The following is a 22,107-nucleotide window of genomic DNA, read 5'->3' as shown; positions in this document are numbered from 1 at the left end:
AAGAAGACATGGGAACAACTTACTAGACTCTAGATCGCCCACGCAACCCATAAATGTGCCTGAATTTGAGTAGAACTTTGCTTTCAAGGTTAATAGGAGTCAAGTAAGATCTCTCTGGGAGAAACCACGTGTTGCTTAACGTGAACAAAAGAACACGTGGCTTGCCAAACTCATTCAACAAACGGTAAGATTTGAGAATATAATAATCAAAAAAAGTGTAAAACAATAGCATTATCAACCCCAACAGGTAGTCCACGGACCCCCAGTTGTCCGCGAGCTATGGCAGAGGGGTCCGCAAGATGCTATTAGAATAAAAAAATATATGAAATGTATTTCGTATGATAACAGATTTTTTGTTTTGGCCCCTTCCTGTATGAGCAGAGCTTTAGCCAATGCTAACTTCTGTGTCTAGTGTCTTCCTAGAGCCAGCTGACACTAGCACACTCTAGCGCAAAACTAGAATTAGACAGAGGCAAAAGTTCTGCTGTATGCCGTTAGACTGCGCGCGCTGTCTCTTTGCAGCTGAAAACTGACAGTCACTTTACACTGAAACTCGCATTTCAGACGACGATCGGTCATTGTTAATATGTTGCCAGTGCTTTGGTTCAAAAATCGTTCAAATGGCTCTGAGCACTATGGAACTTAACATCTGAGGTCATCAGTCCCCTAGAACTTAGAGCTAATTAAACCTAACTAGCCTAAGGACATTACACACATCCATGTCCGAGGCAGGATTCGAACCTGCGACCGTAGCGGTCGCTCAGTTCCAGACTGCAGCGCCTAGAACCGCTCAGCCACACCGGCCGCCTCCAAATAAATAATACCTTGTATGAAATTAGTGTTTTCTTATTTTTTCACGCATAGCTACTCAGTGCAATCTCAAGTGCAGTTCACTTGAAAGACCAATACACTCAGTTTTAATTTTTTCCTGTCATTTTCGGTTCATACTCATTTTTTATTTTTTTAAGGAGTTTCTTATACTAAACACCCAGATTTGAAGACAAAGATTTTGGGCAATAATCAAAAATTTAACAATAACAATGATGGCAAAATTGAAAAAGTTTTAAGCTCAATATTTTTTCAATAATGAATATGTCAATGTTTTTTCTAAGTACCACAAATAGAAAACCTATAAAAAGACTCTTAATTTGGCTTTTTCAGGTACTTGATACTGTGATATGACAAGGTACCAATCATGCTCGATGAGGGGGTCTTCGAGAAAATTTTGTGGGTAACCCCTGCTATAGATTCATTGCATTAGCGGCGCTTCTCGAAGACGTTTAGCTAGATCGTCAAACAGCGGCAGAGTGCCTAGTCACACAAGGCTAGCTCCAATCCTTCACATCTAACGCAACTTTCTGGGCGACAAAAATATATCACTGCAGGACACATACTTCAAGAGATATGACGCCATGAATACTGAGACGCGTCAGAAAACTCCGTATTAAACGTGGATTTTTAATATACACTGAAGCGCCAAAGAAACTAGTATAGGCATGCGTATTGCAATACAGAGATATGTAAACAAGCAGAGAACGGCGCTGCGGTCGGCAACGCCTGTATAAGACAAGAAGTGTCTGGCGCAGTTGTTAGATCGGTTACTGCTACTGCAATGGCAGGTCATCAAGATTTAACTGAGTTTGAACGTAGGATTATACACGACGCACGAACGATGGGATACAGCATCTCCGGGGTAGCGATGAAGTAGGGATTTTTCCGTACAACATTTTCACGACTGTACCGTAGATATCAGGAATCCGGTAAAACATCAAATCTCCGACATCGCTTAACTGGAAAAAGATCCTGAAAGAACGGTACCAACGACGACTGATGAGAATCGCTCAACGTGACAGAAGTGCAGCCCTTCCGAAAATTGCCGCAGATTTCTGTAAGGCCATTAACATGTGTCAGCGTGCGAACCACTCAACGAAACAACATCGGTATGGGCTTTCGGTGCCGAAGGCCCACTCGTTCACCCTTGATGACTGCACGACACAAAGCTTTACGCCTCACCTTGTCCCGTCAGTACCGACATTGGGCTGTTGACTGGAAACATGTTGCTTGATCGGATGAGTCTCGTTTCAAACTGTATCGAGCGGATGGATGCGTACGGGTGTGGGGACAACCTCACGAATCCACGGACCCTGCATGTCAGCAGTGGACTGTTGAAGCTAGTGGAGGCTCTGAAATAGTGTGTGGCGTGAGCATTTGGAGTGATTTGGGACCTCTGATACTAGATACGACTCGACAGGTGACACGTACATAAACATAGTATCTGATCACCTGCATCCATTCGTGTCCACTGTGCATTCCGATGAACTTGGACAATTCCAGTAGGCCGCATACGTCCATAATTGCTACAGAGTGGCTACACGAATACTCTTGGTAGCCAGAACACACTTCTGGCTACCAAACTCCCCAGACATGCACATTATTGATCATATCTGGGATGTCTTGCAACGTGCTGTTCAAAAGAGATCTCCACCCCATCACCCCAGTGTACTCTTACGGATTTATGGACAGCTGTGCTGGATTCCCTCCATCACTTCTTCAGGCACTAGTCGAGTCTATGTCACTTCATGTTGCAGCACTTCTGCATGCTCGCGGTGGCCCTACACGATATTAGGCAGTTTTACCAGATTCTTTGTCTCTTCAGTGTATTTATTCTCTACTACTAAGACATGCCTACAAGTCGAGTCACCTTAAGAAAATATCTAACACCTGGGAGCACTTTTGACAACTTTGAACTGCCAAGTGCAAACGACTGTAGACGAAAACAATATATATTCAAATGTTCAAATGTGTGTGAATTCCTAAGGGACAAAACTGCTGAGGTCATCGGTCCCTGGACTTACACACTATTTAATCTAACTGAAATGAACTTATGTTAAGAACAACACACGCACACACACACACATACTCACACACATACACACACACACACACACACACACACACACACACACACACACACACATGCTCGAGGGACGACTAGAACCTCCCGCGGGACAATAGCTGTCTGTAGAGCTATGAAGAGACGTTGCCATAAGATAAGTTTACAAAAACGTCTTGTAGACAGCTGTGATCAGTGTACAGAAACTTTCCGCTATATTGTATTTATACGTTTGTGCATAATACACATTTCTTTGTACGACTTTTACACATTTGCAAAGGTGTTTCCCGAATACATGGAAATAATTTTTTTTCGATATTACACTAAAAGCACAACTCATTGTTTTATTTTCGTTTCGAATAGTAAATTGGCGGGTTTGTCATCTAGTTCTAGATAAACTTTACGTAATGTTTTTCTGCTACAGAATATTTTTTCTACTTTTGTCTACCCGCCAAACGTTTTGTGACCCTCCACGATTCTTTATCACGTTTCGGCGTAGACGTTAGCACACAAACATGGGATTTTTTATTCCCTGCATGACCACCACAGTGAGGAAGCAGAGGCTGTCGCACTCTCTGTTCAACAGAGAACACGTAAATGACTACGAACAAATGTTATTAGAGATTCATGAATCTGTGAAGATATTTATGCGCGAAGCACGCAGCCACTACCACCGTCATACCTTAGCAAATGATCTGACAGAGAATCCGAGAAAACCCTGGTTCTACGTAAAATCGCTAAGTGGGTCTAAGGTTTCCACCCAGTCAGTGGTGTGGCAGTTGAAGACAGCAAAACGAAAGGCGAGGTTTTAAATTTCACATTCAGGAAATCGTTCACGCAGGAAAAGCGTACAAACATACCGTCGTTTAACATCGAATAGACTCCCGTACTGACGACACAGTAACAACTGAAAGAGTTGAAAACAAATATGTCACTAGGTCCGGATGGAATCCCAATTCGCTTTTTCAAAGGGTACTCTACGGTATTGGCCTCTCACCTAGCTTGCATTTATCGCGAATCCCACAAGCAGCACAAAGTTCAAAGCTACTGGAAAACTGCGTAAATGATTCTTCCATATAAGAAGGGCAAAAATGCAGACCCACAGAACTACAGATCAACATCCCTAACATCCATCTGCTGCTGAATCCTTGAATGTATTCTCATGTGGAATTCAATAAATTTTTCTTCAGGTCCAGAACCTGATGTCCACGAATCAGCATCGTTTTAGTAAAGCATCGCCCGTGCGAAACTCAGCTTGCCCATTTGTCACGTAATATGCTGAGAACTATGGATGACGGGCAACAGACAGATTCCGTATTTCTAGATTTTAGGAAGCGTTTGACACTGAGCCCCATTCCACACTGTTAAAGAAGATACGAGCATACGGAACTGATTCACAGTTATGTACGTAGCTCGAAGACTTCTTAAGTTATAGCAACCAGTACGTTGCCCTCGATGGCGAGTGTTAATCACAGACAAAAGTATCGTCACGATTGCCCAGGGAAATGTGGCAGGACCGCTGTTGTTATTTATATACGTAGATGATTTGGTGGACGGGGTGGGAAGCAAACTGTGGTTTTCACTGACGATGCTGTGGGATACGGTAAGGTGTCGAAGCCGAGCGATTGTAGGAGGATACAAGACGACTTAGATGCTTTCCAGTTAGTGTAATGAATGGCAGCTAGCTGTAAATGTAGAAAAATGTAGGTTAATGCGGATGAGTAGGAAAAACAAAACAGTGATTTTCGGATACAGGAGTAGTAGAGTCCTCCTTGACATACTCACGTCGTTTCATTATCTGGGTGTAACGTTGCAAAGCGATATGAAATGGAACGTGCATGAGCAGGCCGATGTCACCGAGCGGTTCTAGGTGCTTCAATCCGGAACTGCGCCGTTGCTACGGTCGCAGGTTGTGATAGGGAAAGCGAAAGGTTGACGTCGGTTTATTGGAAGAATTCTGGAAAAATGTAGTTCATCTGTAAAGGATACCGCATGTAGGACGCTAGTATGGCCAATTTTTGAGTACTACACTGGTGTTTGGGATCCGAACCAGTTCGGACTGAAAGAAGACATCGAAACAGTTAAGAGGCGGGCTGCTACATTGGTTCTGGTAGGTTCGAGCAACACGCAAGTGTTATGGACATAAAATTTTTGAAAACGTTGTCAGCAATCTTCCATTAATATGATAATTAAAAAACAGTCTTCATCGCAAATTTCTTTTATTCGGGGTAACCGACTTCAATCCTTAAGGATCATCTTCAGACTCCGGAACGGCAGGTGGTCTTCCATGGAGCAGGCTGCGCCGATCTACGACGCTGACAGCAGTCAGTTCAGCGTCGTGGATCGACTCAGCTTACTCCATGGAAGTCAACTTGCCGTTCTGGAGTCTGAGGATGATCCTTTAGGATTGAAACCGGGCACTCTGATTAAAAGAAATATGCGATGAAGACTGTTTTTCAATTATCATGTTACGGACATGCTTCGAGCACTAAAATGGGAATCGCTGGAGGGAGGTCGACGTTCTTTTCGAGGAACACTATTGAAATATGATTCTTGAGTTTCTCCCGGCGTATTTGATAATCAAAATATCCACGGGTGTGCTGCCGGTCTATAGTGTCCAACGGGCACAATATTTCGGCGATCATACATGTCGCCATCATCAGGTGAACTGACGGACTGAGCTCCTGTGAACGTGCCGGGAATATTAAGTCCTTATGTGGGTAAATGCCCTCATCGCATCCGTAATTCCGTGGATTTTGTTAAACGCCTTGATAGCTTCAGGTTGGATGAGTCAGATATCATGGTGAGTTTTGACGTCGTTTCCTTGTTTACGAGGGTACCCCTGCGAGAGTCACTAGAATTGATTAGTCGGAAGTTTGACGAGAAGACCATTGAACTTTTTAGGCATGTCTTGACTTCCACGTATTTTCTTTTTAATGGAGAATACTACGACCAAACGGAGGGAGTCGCCATGGGTAGCCCACTCTCACCGGTAGTAGCGAATTTTTACATGGAGAACTTCGAGGAGGAAGCCCTGTCGTCATCCGTATGGAAACCTACTTGCTTTTTCCGTTACGTGGACGACACGTTCGTCATCTGGCCACATGGTATGGATAAACTCCTTGACTTCCTTGCACATTTAAACTCCATACACCCCAACATCAAATTCACTGTGGAGACTGAAATGGAGGGTAAATTACCTTTTCTTGACATCTTGGTCAAGAGAAGGGCTGACGGCACCCAAGGTCATGGGGTGTATCGGAAGACAACGCACACTGATCTGAATTTGCACGCAGACAGCTGCCACCACCCTTCACAGAGGAATGGGGTACTTAAAACTCTAGTACATAGGGCGCGCACTATCTCTGACGCAGAGAGTCTACCCCAGGAATTGGAACATCTGAGAACTGTATTTCGAAAAAATGGATACTCAGAGTGGCAGATTCAACGTGCTCTCCGCCCAACCACTGCAGCACAACCTGTTGAGATGGATGAAGTCACGAGGGAGGAGGTAGGCACTGCATTTATTCCATACACAGGCGCACTCTCGGGGAAAATCGCCCACATTCTGAAGAAACACCGGGTCGGAACTGTGTTTTGTCCTCCAAATAAAACTCGTGCACTGGTGGGGAGCGCCAAAGATGACCTCGGTTTGAGGAAGGCCGGCGTGTACCAGATTCCGTGTCAATGTGGCAAGTCGTATATTGGTCAGACGATGCGTACCGTCGAGAATCGATGCCGTGAACACCAGAGGCACACTCGACTGATGTATCCGAGCAAGTCGGCGGTCGCTGAACATTGTTTGTTGGAAAATCACGCCATGGAGTATGACCGCACGAGGATTCTGGTACAGACGTCGAGATACTGGGACAGCGTTGTTAGAGAGGCCATCGAAATTCCCACCAATGACGACCTCATAAACCGTGACTGTGGCTATGATCTTAGCAAGGCTTGGGAACCAGCGATTGGATTAATCAAGAGTAAATCGAGCAAACTTATAGTTGTGACGACCACGGCGGACAGAGCCATCGCACCGACGTCATCTCAGACGCCGTCGCAATCTGTTCCACCGCGCGAACGTGACGCGGGGCGCGGACGGCGGAGGGAGCGCGCCGCGGGCGGAGGGTATTTAAATCGGCCGCCTCCGCGACCAAACCCAGTTCCCTCTGAGCAGCCATAGCGTACGGATCTCCGTGCCGGCACGTTCACAGGAGCTCAGTCCGTCAGTTCACCTGATGATGGCGACATGTATGACCGCCGAAATATTGTGCCCAATGGACACTATAGACCGGCAGCACACCCGTGGATATTATGACTATTGAGATAATTTAGAGAAACATCGTTTGAAGCTGACTGCAGAACGATTCTGCTGCCTCGAAACTACACTGAGCGCAAGGAGCATGAAGACAAGGTACAATAAATAAGGGCTCTTACGGAGGGATATGGAAAGTCGTTTTTCCCTCGTTGTTTTTGCTAGTGGAACAGGAAATGAAATGACTGGCAGTGATACAGGGTAGCCTTCGCCGGACACGCTGTAAGGTGGAATGAGGAATATCGATGTAGATGTAGAACACGGAGGACGATGTCAATCCTTTACAAATCTAAGAGCTTGATATACTTCGTTGGCCTCAAAACCTGTCCAGTGTTATGTTTCTATGAAATTTTCCGACTGCTGGCACATACTGAGGGGTCCAAAAAAATGTATCCTCTGTTTAAAAGTCCGTAACTTGCAGACTAATTGACGAAGTTGTCTCATTATTGGTGAACGTGTAGCTTAAAGTCCAACTTAAAGAAATGGTCACCATTAACATCCACATAAACGATGTCGCCGAACTGCACCACGAACTACTGACTGCAACGTGTTCAGTTGGATATTTGCACATGAATGTACGATGGATTCTGGAAGTTCATCCAATGTGCGTGGCTTTTGTCGGTAAACGACGCCTTTTAGTTTTCCCCACAGGTAAAAGCCCAGAGGAGTTAGGTCTGGGAAACGTGGTGAATACTCCACAGCACCTCTACGGCTTATCCATCTTCCTGGTAGATACGAGATGCGCCCAAACGCGATTTTGGTAGTGGGCTGGGGCACCATCTTGTTGAAAGTAAACTCTTCCGTCTCCATACAAGTCTCGGATTGTAGGTAAAATGGATGTCTGAAGCTTCTGAAGGTACACCTCACCAGTAAGTGTGCCGGCAAAGAAGAATGGCCCAATCAAGCTCCGGTAAGACAACCCACACCACACATTTACTCCATTTACTCCTGGCAAATTCACGGCTTTGTCTACATGGACGTTCGGATTTTTGGCGGCCCAGTAGATGCAATTGTAGCGATTTACTGTACCATTGAGTTTTAACTGTGCCTCTTCAGACCACACAATCATCTCTGCAAACTCTTCATCGTTGCGCACCATGTTAGTAAACCACTTGCAGTACTCCATTCTACGATCTGGGTCGTCATCGTTCACTGCGTGTAGCAATCGTGGGAGATAACACTTCCACTTTGCTATCTTCAAAATTCGCCGAACACTCGAGCGACTCCCTCCAGTGTCACGGGCACACTGTCTCACAGACTTCTGTGGTGAGCAAGTGAATTGTAACACACGACGGGAGTTAGCTGGACTTGTTACTGTTGCAGGTCGTCCAGGTCGTTGTTTGTGTACATCTTTAACACAGCCTTCGGCTTCAAATTTGTCTCGAATGCTACGAATCGTTAAACGTGTCGGTGGCTCTGTTTGATACTCATTTCGCCAATGCCGTTGAACCTCATTAATGTCTCCGCACTTAAAATACCACTTCAAAACTGACTTCCTTTCATCGAATGTAAGCCTTGCGCCAGCCGTGTTTACTCGAGTAACTAGATGCAACTAAGAACAAAACACTGCCTATCTGCCGACTGTCATCTGACAAAACAAAACAACGCAATACAACGCTTGTGTGGCGATTGCCGGAACTGCAAACTATTACAATACCAAAGATGAGACATCTCCGTCAATACGTTTGCCGGTTATGGACCTTTAAACAGTGGATTCATTTTTTTGGACCCCTCTGTATTCCTAGCGATCACGCCTTCGTTTTTGGAGAAATTGGAAACATTTTTGAAATGTGCCGTAACTCTGCCGTCAAAGATTTTCGGCGGCCCAATAGATGCAATTGTGGTGATTTACTGTACCATTGAGTTTCAACTGTGCCTCATCAGACCACACAATCATCTCTGCAAACACTTCATCGTTGCGCACCGTGTTAGTAAACCACTCGCAGTACTCCAATCTACGATCTGGGTCGTCCTCATTCATTGCGTGTAGTAATCGTGGCATTGGCACTTCCACTTTGCTCTCTTCAAAATTCGCCGAACACTAGAGCGACTCACTCCAGTTTCACGGGCACACTGTCTCACAGACTTCTGTGGTGAGCGAGTGAATTGTTGTAACACACGACGGGAGTTAGCTGGACTTGTTACTGTTACAGGTCGTCCAGATCGTTGTTTGCGTACATCTTTAACACAGCCTTCGGCTTCAAATTTGTCTCGAATGCGACGAATCGTTAAACGTGTCGGTGGCTCTGTTTGATACTCATTTCGCCAATGCCGTTGAACCTCATTAATGTTTTCGTACTTAAAATATCACTTCAGAACTGACTTCCTTTTATTGAATGTAATCCTTGCGCCAGCCATGTTTACTCGAGTGACTAGGTGCAGCTAATAACCAAACACTGACTATCTGCCGACTGTCATCCGACAAAAAAAAACAACGCAATACAACGAAACTTCCTGGCATATTAAAACTGTGTGCCCGACCGAGACTCGAACTTGAGACCTTTGCCTTTCGCGGGCAAGTGCTCTACCAACTGAGCTACCGAAGCACGACTCGCGCCCGATACTCACAGCTTTATTTCTGCCAGTACCTCGTCTCCTACCTTCCAAACTTTACAGAAGCTCTCCTGCGAACCTTGCAGGACCAGCACTCCTGAAAGAAAGGATATTGCGGAGACATGGCTTAGCCACGGCCTGGGGGATGTTTCCAGAATGAGATTTTCACTCTGTAGCGGAGTATGCGCTGATATGAAACTTCCTTGCCCGCGAAAGGCAAAGGTCCCGAGTTCGAGTCTCGGTCGGGCACACAGTTTTAATCTGCCATGAAGTTTCATATCAGCGCACACTCCGCTGCAGAGTGAAAATCTCATTCTAACGCAATACAACGCTTGAGTGGCGATTGCAGGAACTGCAAACTATTACACTACCAAAGATGAGACAACTCGGTCAATAAGTTTCCCAGTTGTGGAGTTTTAAACAGTGCTTTTCCAGAAGCTCTGTGGCACCACTTGGGGCTCCACAGCATCTACCTTAAGAACATCCGCACTTGGCTTGGTGTATCCAGTGGCAGAATACTGTGCCCCAGTGTGGCTCAACAGCAAACACACACACATGGTAGATAGCCAACTTAATACAACAATGCGTATTATATCAGGCACAATCAGACGAGCTCCTACAGTGTGGCTGCCCGTTCTCAGTAACGTAGCCCCTCCTAACCAGCGCCGAGAACACGCTCTCGTTAGAGAATTTCAAAAACTCATGATCAACCCTCAATTACAAATCCATGAAGATACTCACGACATCCAAGGAAACTGACTCCGGTCTAGGCATCCTCCACTAAAGACCGCACAGGCTCTGCACCAAATCAACTTTGAAATAAATGACCGATGGAAAGAGGAATTGGAGAACAGAACAGCAGCAAACTGCCACAGTATGCGATGCATCTTTAGTAAACCAAAAGGATTTGATTGCCTTCGCAAACTTTGGTCAACTCTTAATCGCATCAGAACTAACTGTGGGAGATGCGCCGACTCTTTACACAGATGGGGTAAACTTCCTTCGGCCGCTTGCGACTGTAGCACTGAGAGACAGACGGTCAAACACATCGTGCAGGAATGCCCACTCAGGGCATATGAGGGTGACCCACAGGATTTCCTAATGGCGACCCAAAAGGCAGTCGACTATAAATTATCTGAGGTGGACGTCTGCATGTGATTGCTCTTCTGTGAGTGTAAATTTACAATTGGTGGTGTCCTTGTATACAAACTGTTATTTATTGCTCTGTTTATAGCTATGTGATTTTTTTTTTTAAAATCGTGTTGTTTCTGTAATTTTTACTGTGATGTTATGAGCCATACGCTATATAAATAAACAGTGGATACATTTTTTTGCACCCCTCTGTATTCCTAGCGATCACGCCTTAGTTTTTCGAGAAATTGGAAACATTTTTAAAGTGTGTAGCACTGCCTGCGCGATGCGCTGTACGGCGGGTTGCCGTGTGCGCAGGGGGCGGCGCGTGCGGCGGCAACGGCAGCGTCAGCCCTGCGAGCGCGGAGCGGCTGCAGCAGCGCCACCTGGGCTACTACCCGCGGCTGCGCGCCGGCGCGCCCAACTGGTCGTTCGTGTTCGACCCCGCGGGCCGCCTCTGCTACTACTGGTCCATGGTCGTCTCGCTCGCCTTCCTCTACAACTTCTGGGTCATCATCTACCGGTTCGCCTTCCAGGAGATCAACGGTATGTCAGCACACACACAACGTGTCGTATCGATAGCTACGATGCCACGACGTAGGTGCGATGCCTTAGACCCGTCGTAAGTAGAGCATAGTTTCCATATGAAGCGAAGTGTCCCGGCCGTCTACTCTCGATCAAAAGGGCAGAATCCGGAGCGACGCTCGTAGAGTTCCACAGCGCCGGCTAGAGGGCGCTGTCGTCGGTGTCTGTCAGAGAGCCAACTTAAGAACTTGCACCTATTCCGCGGCTCCGTAGCTATCGATACCACACAACGTACCAAAAGCTCGGCTCAGTACCTGCTGCTGCTGCACAGCAAACCGGCAACCGGCTGCAGGGGACACGACGACTTTTACAATCAGTGTAGAAATAAAGCACCACAGATCGCGATTATTTGATTAATTTGACTAATTTCGTTCATCCATAGGTATTCATCGCCCTGGTGATAGTGATATCTACTTCTAATTTATAGTTTGAATCACGAAAAGGAAGGCCCCAACAGCAGGGTGTGTAATCCTCAACTCCTATTAGATATACTGGTTTTTTGTCTTGATTGTCCAGAGTTGCAGGTGCACGGATACATATTTTGATTGAACTGTATTTCAACTTTATAAACAACAACTGTAAAGCGTGCTATGGATATAAGTGCAGATAATGTGATTCTTGGTACCTTTGCATGTACCCATATCAGTGCGTTAGTTGTTTTTTATTTGCATCTAACCGTCTTCCCACAAACACGACACGTAAATTACCACATGATGTTTTCTGCATGGTCATAACTGCATTACAAACTTCAACACCTGACCTGCTACATCGGAAAAAATAAGCACTAATGGCTTGCCCTTGCAGTATCTACTTGGAGGCACAAACCAACATAAGAACGTACTACTCCTAATAGCTATAATTATTAGTCGCAAATGAAGTACACTACTGGCCATTAAAATTGCTACACCAAGAGGAAATATATTATACTAGAACTGACATGTCATTACATTTTCACGCTGTTTGGGTGCATAGATCCTGAGAAATCAGTTCCCAGAACAACAACCTCTGGCCGTAATAACGGCCTTGATACGCCTGGGCATTGAATCAAACGGAGCTTGGATAGCGTGTACAGGTGCAGTTGCCCATCCAGCTTCAACACCATACCACAGTTCATGAAGAGTAGTGACTGGCGTATTGTGACGAGCCAGTTGCTCGGTCACCATTGACCAGACGTTTCCAATTTGTGAGAGATCTGGAGAATGTGCTGGCCAGGGCAGAAGTCGAAAATTGTCTGTATCCAGAAAGGCCCGTACAGGACCTGCAACATGCGGTCGTGCATTATCCGGCTGAAATGTGGAGTTTCGCAGGGATCGAATGAAGGGTAGAGCCACGGGTCGTAACACATCTGAAATGTAACGTCCACTGTTCAAAGAGCCATAAATGCAAACAAGAGGTGACCGAGATGTGTAACCAATGGCACCCCATACCATCAGGCTGGGTGATACGCCAGTATCGCGACGACGAATACACGCTTCCAATGTGCGTTCACCGCGATGTCGCCAAACACGGATGCGACCATCATGATGCTGTAAACGGAACCTGGATTCATCCGAGAAAATGACGTTTTGCCATTCGTGCACACAGGTTCGTCGTTGAGTACACCATCGCAGGCGCTCCTGTCTGTGATGCAGCGTCAAGGCTAACCACAGCCGTCGTCACCGAGGTGATAGTCCATGCTCCTGCAAACTTCGTCGAGCTGTTCGTGCAGATGGTTGTTGTCTTGCAAAGGTCCCCATCTGTTGACTCAGGGATCGCGACGCGGCTGCACGATCCGTTACAGCCATGCGGATAAGATGCGTGTTATTTCGACTACTAATGAGACGAGGTCGTTGGGATCCAGCACGGCGTTCCGTCACCATTAAAAATATCTGCACACTGCATGAAATTTTCGTTTACTTGATTTCCTAAGTAGAAACAAGAACACTAGTGACATGCACTCAACTATCTTGCTGCATCATAAATGCTTGACAAAAGCGATGCAGTGCTATATTGAAAATTACGCACATGTGTAGCTGTCAAAGCGTGTGCTAGCTACACCTGTCAATTGAGTGCCGAGATTCCCATCACAACTTCCCACCTTCAGCTCAGGCTGCTTCCTTTATTTCAGTGACTTGTTGACATTCCCATGACGTCAAACAAGCACTTCGTCATAATTGCAATGTGTTATATGAAATTAAGTTTCACATAATTTTCAGCTATGTCCTACTGAGAGGGCTGGAGATGTCTGCGCTGAGATTTCCATCAGATTTGTCGAGCCTAAGTACTTAAAAAGCCTTCTTGCCGGGAGGTAAACACCCTTCATTCTGATGGTATCCAGATCATTAAGACCTGTAGTGAGATACTGCGTTTTCTTCGTTTTGAGTCGTAGATCTATTTCTGCAAGACGGTCGTTCCATGTATGGACTTGTCTCTGGATGCCAACATCGCATCCTTTGGATACAGTAAAATCCATATACGGTTTTCTCCAGATCTCTTGTGAACGTATCAATGACACTGAGAAGCGAGATAGCAGATCCGCTACGTACTCCTACAGAAGCAGGAAAATCGCCCGACAGTCCATCAGCGTCATGGTAAAATAGGATTAGATGATGGAACCTAAACCTCACAAAACAGGTTTAAATACATATTACTAAATCAGTGGACTGTTTTTAAAAGAGAAACCAAACATGAAAACTTTAACCACAAGAAAACAACTGATAAAGTAAATGGAAGTAAAAATATCCATGTGGGAAAGAACGGGTAACTTCAAGCAATTTCATTTACTAAAAGTGTCTGCTGTGTCATATCTTACCACCTTATGAACGTACCCTCCATCTTTCGGGAGGTGGGACCACATAATGCACCCGGGAAAATTGTGGAACATGGTTGCCTTGGTGGTTCAGGTGTTACGGTGTAGGGAGTAGTAATTTTGCGTTGACGTATTGGCCTCTACATCTTTGATCACAGAACACTCACCAGTCAACGTTATTTTGACACTGTACTCTTTCCACATGTGCGTCTTCCCAGAGATGCAGTCCATCCTGACTCATATCGTACTTCTTCCAGTTACCTTCTGTACACTGGTGTGCAGAACTTAAGGTCGAAAATAATTTTCACATGATGTGCCACTGCGAAGCAACGTAGCTCCATGAAACGTGAACCACATAAAGAAATAACAGCTACAGTACACTACACAATGTATCTGAAAAAAATACGCAGTGAGACTAACAGGAAGGACACTTTTGTTCAAAGACGATAATTACACTAAAATCATCGCTATTCATGATGGTCTCTTGGACTTTACAAACACCGGACATGATTCTTAATAGGGCTTGTGATCAGCACGGACGGCAGCGTTTGTTCTGGAACATGTTCATAATGCTTGGAAGCAAATCTTGTCGCAGGGCGTCCTATTCCCCACAACGCGCATGTCGATGTGTTGCAATACGTTTCCCCAACGATCACCATGAGTCCTCGTTGGGTTTTAAATCCGGATAAAGAGCACATCAATTCATTCCCTTCGTTCCAACAGGTCGTCCACCTGCGCTGTTCAATATGTTTGCACATAGTGATCCACGAGAAATGATGTCACTGCGCAATACACCCCTGAAAAGATGCACACTGAGGAAGGCGTACAGTGTCACAATATCAGTCATCGCTGAGAGTATCATGTTCGATGATTTGGTGGTGCAACATTTTGCCTCCCCTCACCATAAGACTTGGAAAACCAAAACGATAATGTTCGGCAATGTTCCTGGCTGAATGACGTGTGCCCGCCTCTCACCATACGCAGGTGCGTCCAGAATAACAGACTGAATCTGCGTTCATCCGGGCACGTGAGCCAACTACTTGTTGCTCCTGTCCCTATGCTCTGGTACAGTCCTGTTGAATGTGGTTGCAACTGCACATGATTTTTGTGTGTGTCGGTTCTTGGCTGTTGCCCAGTGCTACTGTTGTTGAGAGTGAGACAGCAGCTGCACTGGCTGGTCTCTTTGTCCAACGACCTCTACGTGGTCTCCAGCCTTCTGTGCACGACTGGGAGACATTTGGGCCTCCAGCCTTCTGTGCACGACTGGGAGACATTTGGAAACATCTGCTGCCATTAATTTCCACATAGTAGTTAATATGTTATGATACCTTATCTATCCCATCATTAGGTACGATACTCTAGCAGTTCTTTCTATACATGGTCCAAATTTCATCGAGCTATGTTAACTGGGAGTGACACATCACGCGAAAGCTACTTTCGCTAACAAGTTTCGTAAGCCACTGTATTTGATTTGTGCATTGCCGACGCCATTCTAAAATCGAAGTGGAAAAACTTGTTCTTAGGTTTTGACAATGATATATATGTCTTGCATGTTTTGTATCGACGGTTCTATTTACCAATATCAGGTAAAAGTTTCAAATTCCGAAGAAATACTAAAACTGTTTCAAAAATGTTCAAATGGCTCTGAGCACTATGGGACTTAACTGCTGTGGTCATCAGTCCCCTAGAACTTAGAACTACTTAAACCTAACTAACCTAAGGACATCACACACATCCATGCCCGAGGCAGGATTCGAACCTGCGACCGTAGCGGTCGCGCGGTTCCAGACTGTAGCGCCTTTAACCGCTCGGCCACTCCGGCCGGCAAAACTGTTTCTGTTTAAATTAAACAACGTAATGGATAAGTAAAATTTTCAAATTACGTGACATAATACAGAATCCATAACATTTTCTGATCCACCTCGAGTCCAATAGAAATTGATTATTAATAATAAATAGTTAAGCATCTCAGTCAATTTACTTAACTTCGTTGCATACTCTCATCTGTTGAACAACTTTCATATCGGAAAGAGAATTGAAGTATTTGACAGAATGTGTGGTACAGTAAGTATAACGTGAGATGAGACTGTTTCTGTCTCATTCCGACGCTAAAGCGTGTATGGAATCCAGTGCGACTCCGGTGCGCATATACACTGAAGCTCCAAAGAAGCTGAAATAGGCAAGCGTATTCAAATACAGAGATACGCAAACAGGCAGAATACGGTGCTGCGGTCGGCCACGCCTGTGTAAGACAGCAAGTATGTAACGTAGTTGAAAGATTTAAGTGAGTCTGAATGTGTGTTATAGTCGGCGCACGAGCGATGGGACATAGCATCACCGAGGCAGCGATGAAGTGGAGATTTTCCTGTACGACCATTTCACGAGTGTACCGTGAATATCAGGAGTTCGGTAAAACATTGATGACATCAGTGCGGCCGGAAAGAGATCCTGCAAGAACGGGTCCAACGACAACTGAAGAGAATCATTAAACGTGAGAGAAGTGCAACACTTCGGGAAATTGGTGCTGATTTCAATTCTGGATTATCGACAAGTGTCAGCGTGCGAACCATTCAACAAAATATCATCGATCTGGGCTTTCGGAGCCGAAGGCCCCATTCGTGTACCCCTGATGACTGCGCGACACAAAGTTTTAGGCCTCGGCTAGCCCCGTCAGCAACGGTATTGGACTGTCGATGACTGGAAACATGTTGCCTGGCCGGATGAGTCTCGTTTGAAACTGTATCGAGCGGATGGACGTGTACGGGTATGTAGACAACCGCTTAAATCCATGGAACCTACATGTCAGCCGGGGACTGTTCAAGCTGGTAATGGTGTGGGGCGTGTGCATTTGGAGTGAATGGTACCTCTGATACGTCTAGACACAAATAGACACGCACGTAAACATCCTGTCTCATCATCTGCTTCCATTCATGTCCGTTGTGCATTCCGACGGCTTTGGACAATTCCAGCAGAACAATGTGACACCCCACACGTCCAGAATTGCCACAGAGTGGCTCCAGGAATAGTCTTCAGAGTTTAAACACTTTAGCTGGCCACCAAATTCCCGAGACATGAAGATTATTGAGCGTATCTGGGATGCCTTGCAACGTGCTGTTCGGAAGAGATCTCCAGCTCCTCGTACTCTTACGGAGTTATGGACAGCCCTGTAGGATTAATGATGTCAGTTCCTTCCACCACTACTTCAGACATTAGTCGGCTCCATGAAACGTCGTATTGCGTAACTTCTGCGTGCTCGCCGGGGGCCCTACACGATACTAAATGGGTGTACCAGTTTCTTTGGCTCCTCAGTGTGTAAGCACCGACATCTAGGCAAGGGTTACTGTGGCCTCCACACGGAAACCTTTTTGTTCGCTCCTTACTGAAGACTCTAAAAAAAGGAAATAAACAAAGCTGATGTTAGATAGGCCTAAGCCGTTTCCAGCAGGTTAGTACAGGACTGAAGTGTGGTTGCTCACTAGCAAGGACAATGTTATAAAGCAAGACTCCGAAATGCTTTTTCATTTAGCTGTTGTGCTGTTGACAAAGAGCATAGGTAGAGAAATAGAATCCGCAAGGGAAGGGACCAATGTGCACGAAGGAAAAGTCTTGCCGATGCGCGGCCAAATTCACCACCTGGGATGTCCCAACCGACCAAGCCATTCAACATTTACATATTTTACGTCGCTGAAATAATGTGTAAATACACTCAAATTTAGCGCATTTCCAAAAGTAATCTCTTTTATTGTATTTACTGCCGGTTGCGGCGGGGCGGGTTCGGTCCTCTGCATTCTCTCTTTCACTTATCGAAAGTCCAACTACCCCAATATGCTTCTTTCCGACGTCCCTTCACTCTGTAGTAGCAGATACTTGCTAGGTAGTGTAAAGCAGCGTTCATGAAACCATCACCTAATACATAATACCTACCACACAGAGGCCGCGTAACTCGAGTTGAAAGTCAGTTCCTGAAAGTTGACTTTTAAAAAATCAGGCGTTCGGAGGATTCACTCTACTTGCAGAAAGCATTTAAAATGAGATTGAATCTGCTTTTATTCATATGGAAACATATGAAATGGTTATCAAGTCCGTATTTAATATGGTAATGCTCTATCATTCAAAGTTCACTGTCTGTACAACATAATTTCACTCAAAAAGCAGCCAGAATTTTTGAAAGTCCGACCCGACTAATTTTCTCGTAAATTACATGTAAATCAATATTGCATTGTACATACTTTAAAAATTAAAAATCTTTCGAGATAGCGGAACATGCAAACTCTGTATAGACTTTAAATAAGAAAGTGAGTATTAGCAAATCGAAAAGCATAATCAGTTATTTAAAAGAAGACTAAGGAAAAATAATAGGCGCCGAAGCATGTGAATTAATCAACGTACCGAACTGGCTTGGGTTTGGACCACACCCTGAGCGGGTGCTCGATTGACTACGTATTCTAAAACATTTAAATTTATAGAACAACAGGGTGTTTCTTACTAACGTTTAAGAAACAACGGAGCGACATAGATGACGTTATAACAAGTAATTTATTATAAGACACGGGGGGCTTACCCCAAAAGAGGATGACAACCATTCAGCGTGTGACGTCATATCCAAAATACGGATGCTACTTTGGATCCCGCGTGTGGAGGGGTGACTGAGCGATGCAATTGTTACATTCAAGCAAATTTCGAACATATTTTGTGTAGTGTTGGCAGAAGAGCCAACACTGTTTTTCTAGAGGAGGCCGAAATGCACGCGTTTAATTACACGCTGACTGGCGTTAGGTCTGGAACAGGTCAGAGAAATAAGACTAGCAAAACAGGAGGTAACTGGTAGAATACTTAACTTTAATCCACAATTGTAGAACATCTCTCGTTACGGTACATGCTTCATAATATTAATTATCAATTGAATACGGCGCCTTGCTAGGTCGTAGCAAATGTAGCTGAAGGCTATGCTAACTATCGTCTCGGCAAATGAGAGCGTATTTGTCAGTGAACCTTTCCTTGCAAAGTCGGCTGTACCACTGGGGCGAGTGCCAGTACGTCTCTCTAGACCTGCCGTGTGGTGGCGCTCGGTCTGCTATCACTGACAGTGGCGACACGCGGGTCCGGCGTATACTAATGCACCGCGGCCGATTTAAAGGCTACCACTTAGCAAGTGTGGTGTCTGGCGTTGACACCACATTTTGTAACTGTGTTCCGTTGTAAATGTAGATGTTACAAAATTGTTGTCCTCGATATATTGAACTAAAATCCGTTTTTTGTGTTTCTTTCTTCTTCTGCCATCTTTTCTTATTTACAGACATTATGTAGTAAAGAAAACGTAGTCATTTACTGGTAATTAAGCAATTCGGAAGCTTTTACTCATTTACTTGAGATGCAATACGGTCGTTTTGTTGTATTGCACTTTGCGATAAACAGAGGAGAACGTGGGAACCTAAACAAATGAATAAATTAATGTCTCAGTGTAAACACATAATAGTTTAACGCGATGAAATAAATACTGGCTGCTAGACGCTTAACTCGAACCCAGAACACCAGGCGCTTAAGTTGCTCATGTTGGCGCGGAGCCACATCGACGTGAATGCTTGACTTGGGTTGGGATGATCAGGTGTGACAGACCGACAGGGTGTCGTATATTAAATTACTTGTCTCAGCGTAATCTATTTCACAGGACGAGGTTAGTATGAAAGAAAATTTTGGAAAATCCACCGGAAAATTCGGAATTGAAATCCATTGTGAAAGATGATCACTTGAGAACGGCTCGACCGATTTGGTTTACTTTCTTTTTATTCTGTTCATAACTGTGGATGGTAATTGCACTAATGACATTAAAAAAAATTGCATTCAGTTTGACAGTTCCGCTGTCACATGTTTCCATAATATGTATGTGTGTCACAGAAAATCTCTAAAAGTTCTTGACTGATTTACTATAGATTTTTAGACACACTAACGAACGTTCGGACGGACATACCCAATATATTTTTGTGATACATATAATATATGCATTTCTATTTAATATATAACGGGGAAGCGTAGTTACCACAAATATCAAAAATTCCTTCACGGATTTACTTCCGATTTTTACACGTTACTCTACAGAACATTCAGACAGATGTGGACATAGAGAGAAGGGAGAACGAGACGGACAGAGAGAGAGAGGGAGAGAGAGAGAGAGAGAGAGAGAGAGAGAGGGAGGAGAAGATTATTCACAGAGAGATGGAACAAGGAGGACCACTACGGGGATACGGGGAGAGATAGGGGGATGAGAAGATGGGTAGAGGAGTGAGAACAAGGAATTTAGGATGTATATGCAATTCCCATACACGCTGCAAAGCATTGCCAGGTTCCCAAGTCAAGTACGATCTCTAGTACTGCTCAGGTGCACCAACAAGAAATGTTTTAGGTAAATATATCTGGGACATAATCGTAATACACTGCCTGCCAAAACTGGTGACGCACCCACAAGGGGCGGAGGAAACGAAATGGAATTTCGCAGTTTCAGAGGGAATGTAACCTTATGTCGCTGATTACAAACTGGAGTCAAATTTACAAAGGATTTGGCTGTATGTGCCCACTTCTGAGTACGACGTTGCACCCCATCTATCCTGGATGCCTGCAGTTATTTGATTTGCACTTTCAAGAGGTAAGCTGTACCACTATACTATAACTGGCTCTGGAGTCGTGGATACTGACACTGGGACGGAGTTTATACGTGAAGTGGTCCCACACATGGGCTATCGGTGAGAGGTCTGGGAGCCGGCCGGGGTGGCCGAGCGGTTCTAGGCGCTACATTCTGGAACCGCGTGACCGCTACGGTCGCAGGTTCGAATACTGCCTCTGGTATGGATGTATGTGATGTCCTTAGGTTAGTTAGGTTTAAGTGGTTCTACGTTCTAGGGGACTGATGACCTCACAAGTTATGTCCCATATTGATCAGAGCCATTTGAGCCATTTTTTGAGAGGTCTGGTGATCTGTCTGGCTGCCGACGTACTTCACCATCACGCAGACAGCTCAGAGTGGCACGTACCATATGTAGACCACCATTGTCCTGGCGAATAATGGCAACACAATACTGCTACACGAGAGAGAACACACGAGGATGTAGGGCGTCCGTGACTTGCTGTTGCGCTGTCGGAGTTCCCTCTGCTACTGCCAGCCATGATCTGAAGTCAATCGGTGGCTTCCACACCGTGACGCTGCTGTGCCTCTCAAAAACATTGGAAAAATGGGACCTATCCCCATATCGCCACCATACTGCCCGACGATGGTCATCCGAGGTACTGCAGAACTGCGATCCATCGTCAAATACATTGCCATGCCGTTCATCAGCAGTCCATGCTTTTCGGTCATGATACCACTCCAAAGGCAGCCATTTGTGTCGTGGTGTTAATGGCAGTCTACGCTTTGGACAGTAATTGCTTGACCCGGCTGCTGCTAGTCTTCCGGCAATGGTGTAGGGTGACACAGATAGTTGCAGGTAATCCATCACGTTCTCGGATGTCGGATGTCACGCACATATTTGCAGGGATTACGATGTACTTGGTGCACAGTACAATGGTCCTGCACTGTGGTAGTCAGGCGCTGTTGATGGGAAACTTGACTGTGTGTGGAGTCTTATGGGACTTAACTACTAAGGTCATCAGTCCCTAAGCTTACACACTACTTAATCTAAATTATCCTAAGGACAAACACACACACACCCATGCACGAGGGAGGACTCGAAGCTCCGCCGGGACCAGCCGCACAGTCTATGACTGCAGTGCCCCAGACCGCTCGGCTAATCCCGCGCGGCGGAACCTTGACTACGTGTATGACTGTGCTGATGTTTCCATGCAGTCAAACATTGG

The 22,107-nt window shown here is 45.2% G+C and overlaps 1 protein-coding gene across 1 annotated transcript in view; it reads left to right on the top strand.

The window, feature by feature from the left end:
• The window catches only part of LOC124596227 (cyclic nucleotide-gated cation channel alpha-3), a 1,106,485-nt gene that overhangs the window by 498,674 nt on the left and 585,704 nt on the right, over window positions 1-22,107 (top strand). Inside the window, 3 exon segments of the mRNA XM_047135285.1 lie at window positions 4,660-4,702; window positions 5,729-5,743; window positions 11,258-11,435. Of these exon segments, the coding sequence (XP_046991241.1) occupies window positions 4,660-4,702; window positions 5,729-5,743; window positions 11,258-11,435 (236 nt within the window).

Source organism: Schistocerca americana, chromosome 2 (genome assembly GCF_021461395.2).
Source record: "Schistocerca americana isolate TAMUIC-IGC-003095 chromosome 2, iqSchAmer2.1, whole genome shotgun sequence".
In the NCBI taxonomy this organism is placed as follows: Eukaryota; Metazoa; Arthropoda; class Insecta; order Orthoptera; family Acrididae; genus Schistocerca; species Schistocerca americana.
This window is presented reverse-complemented; position numbering and strand designations above follow the sequence as displayed.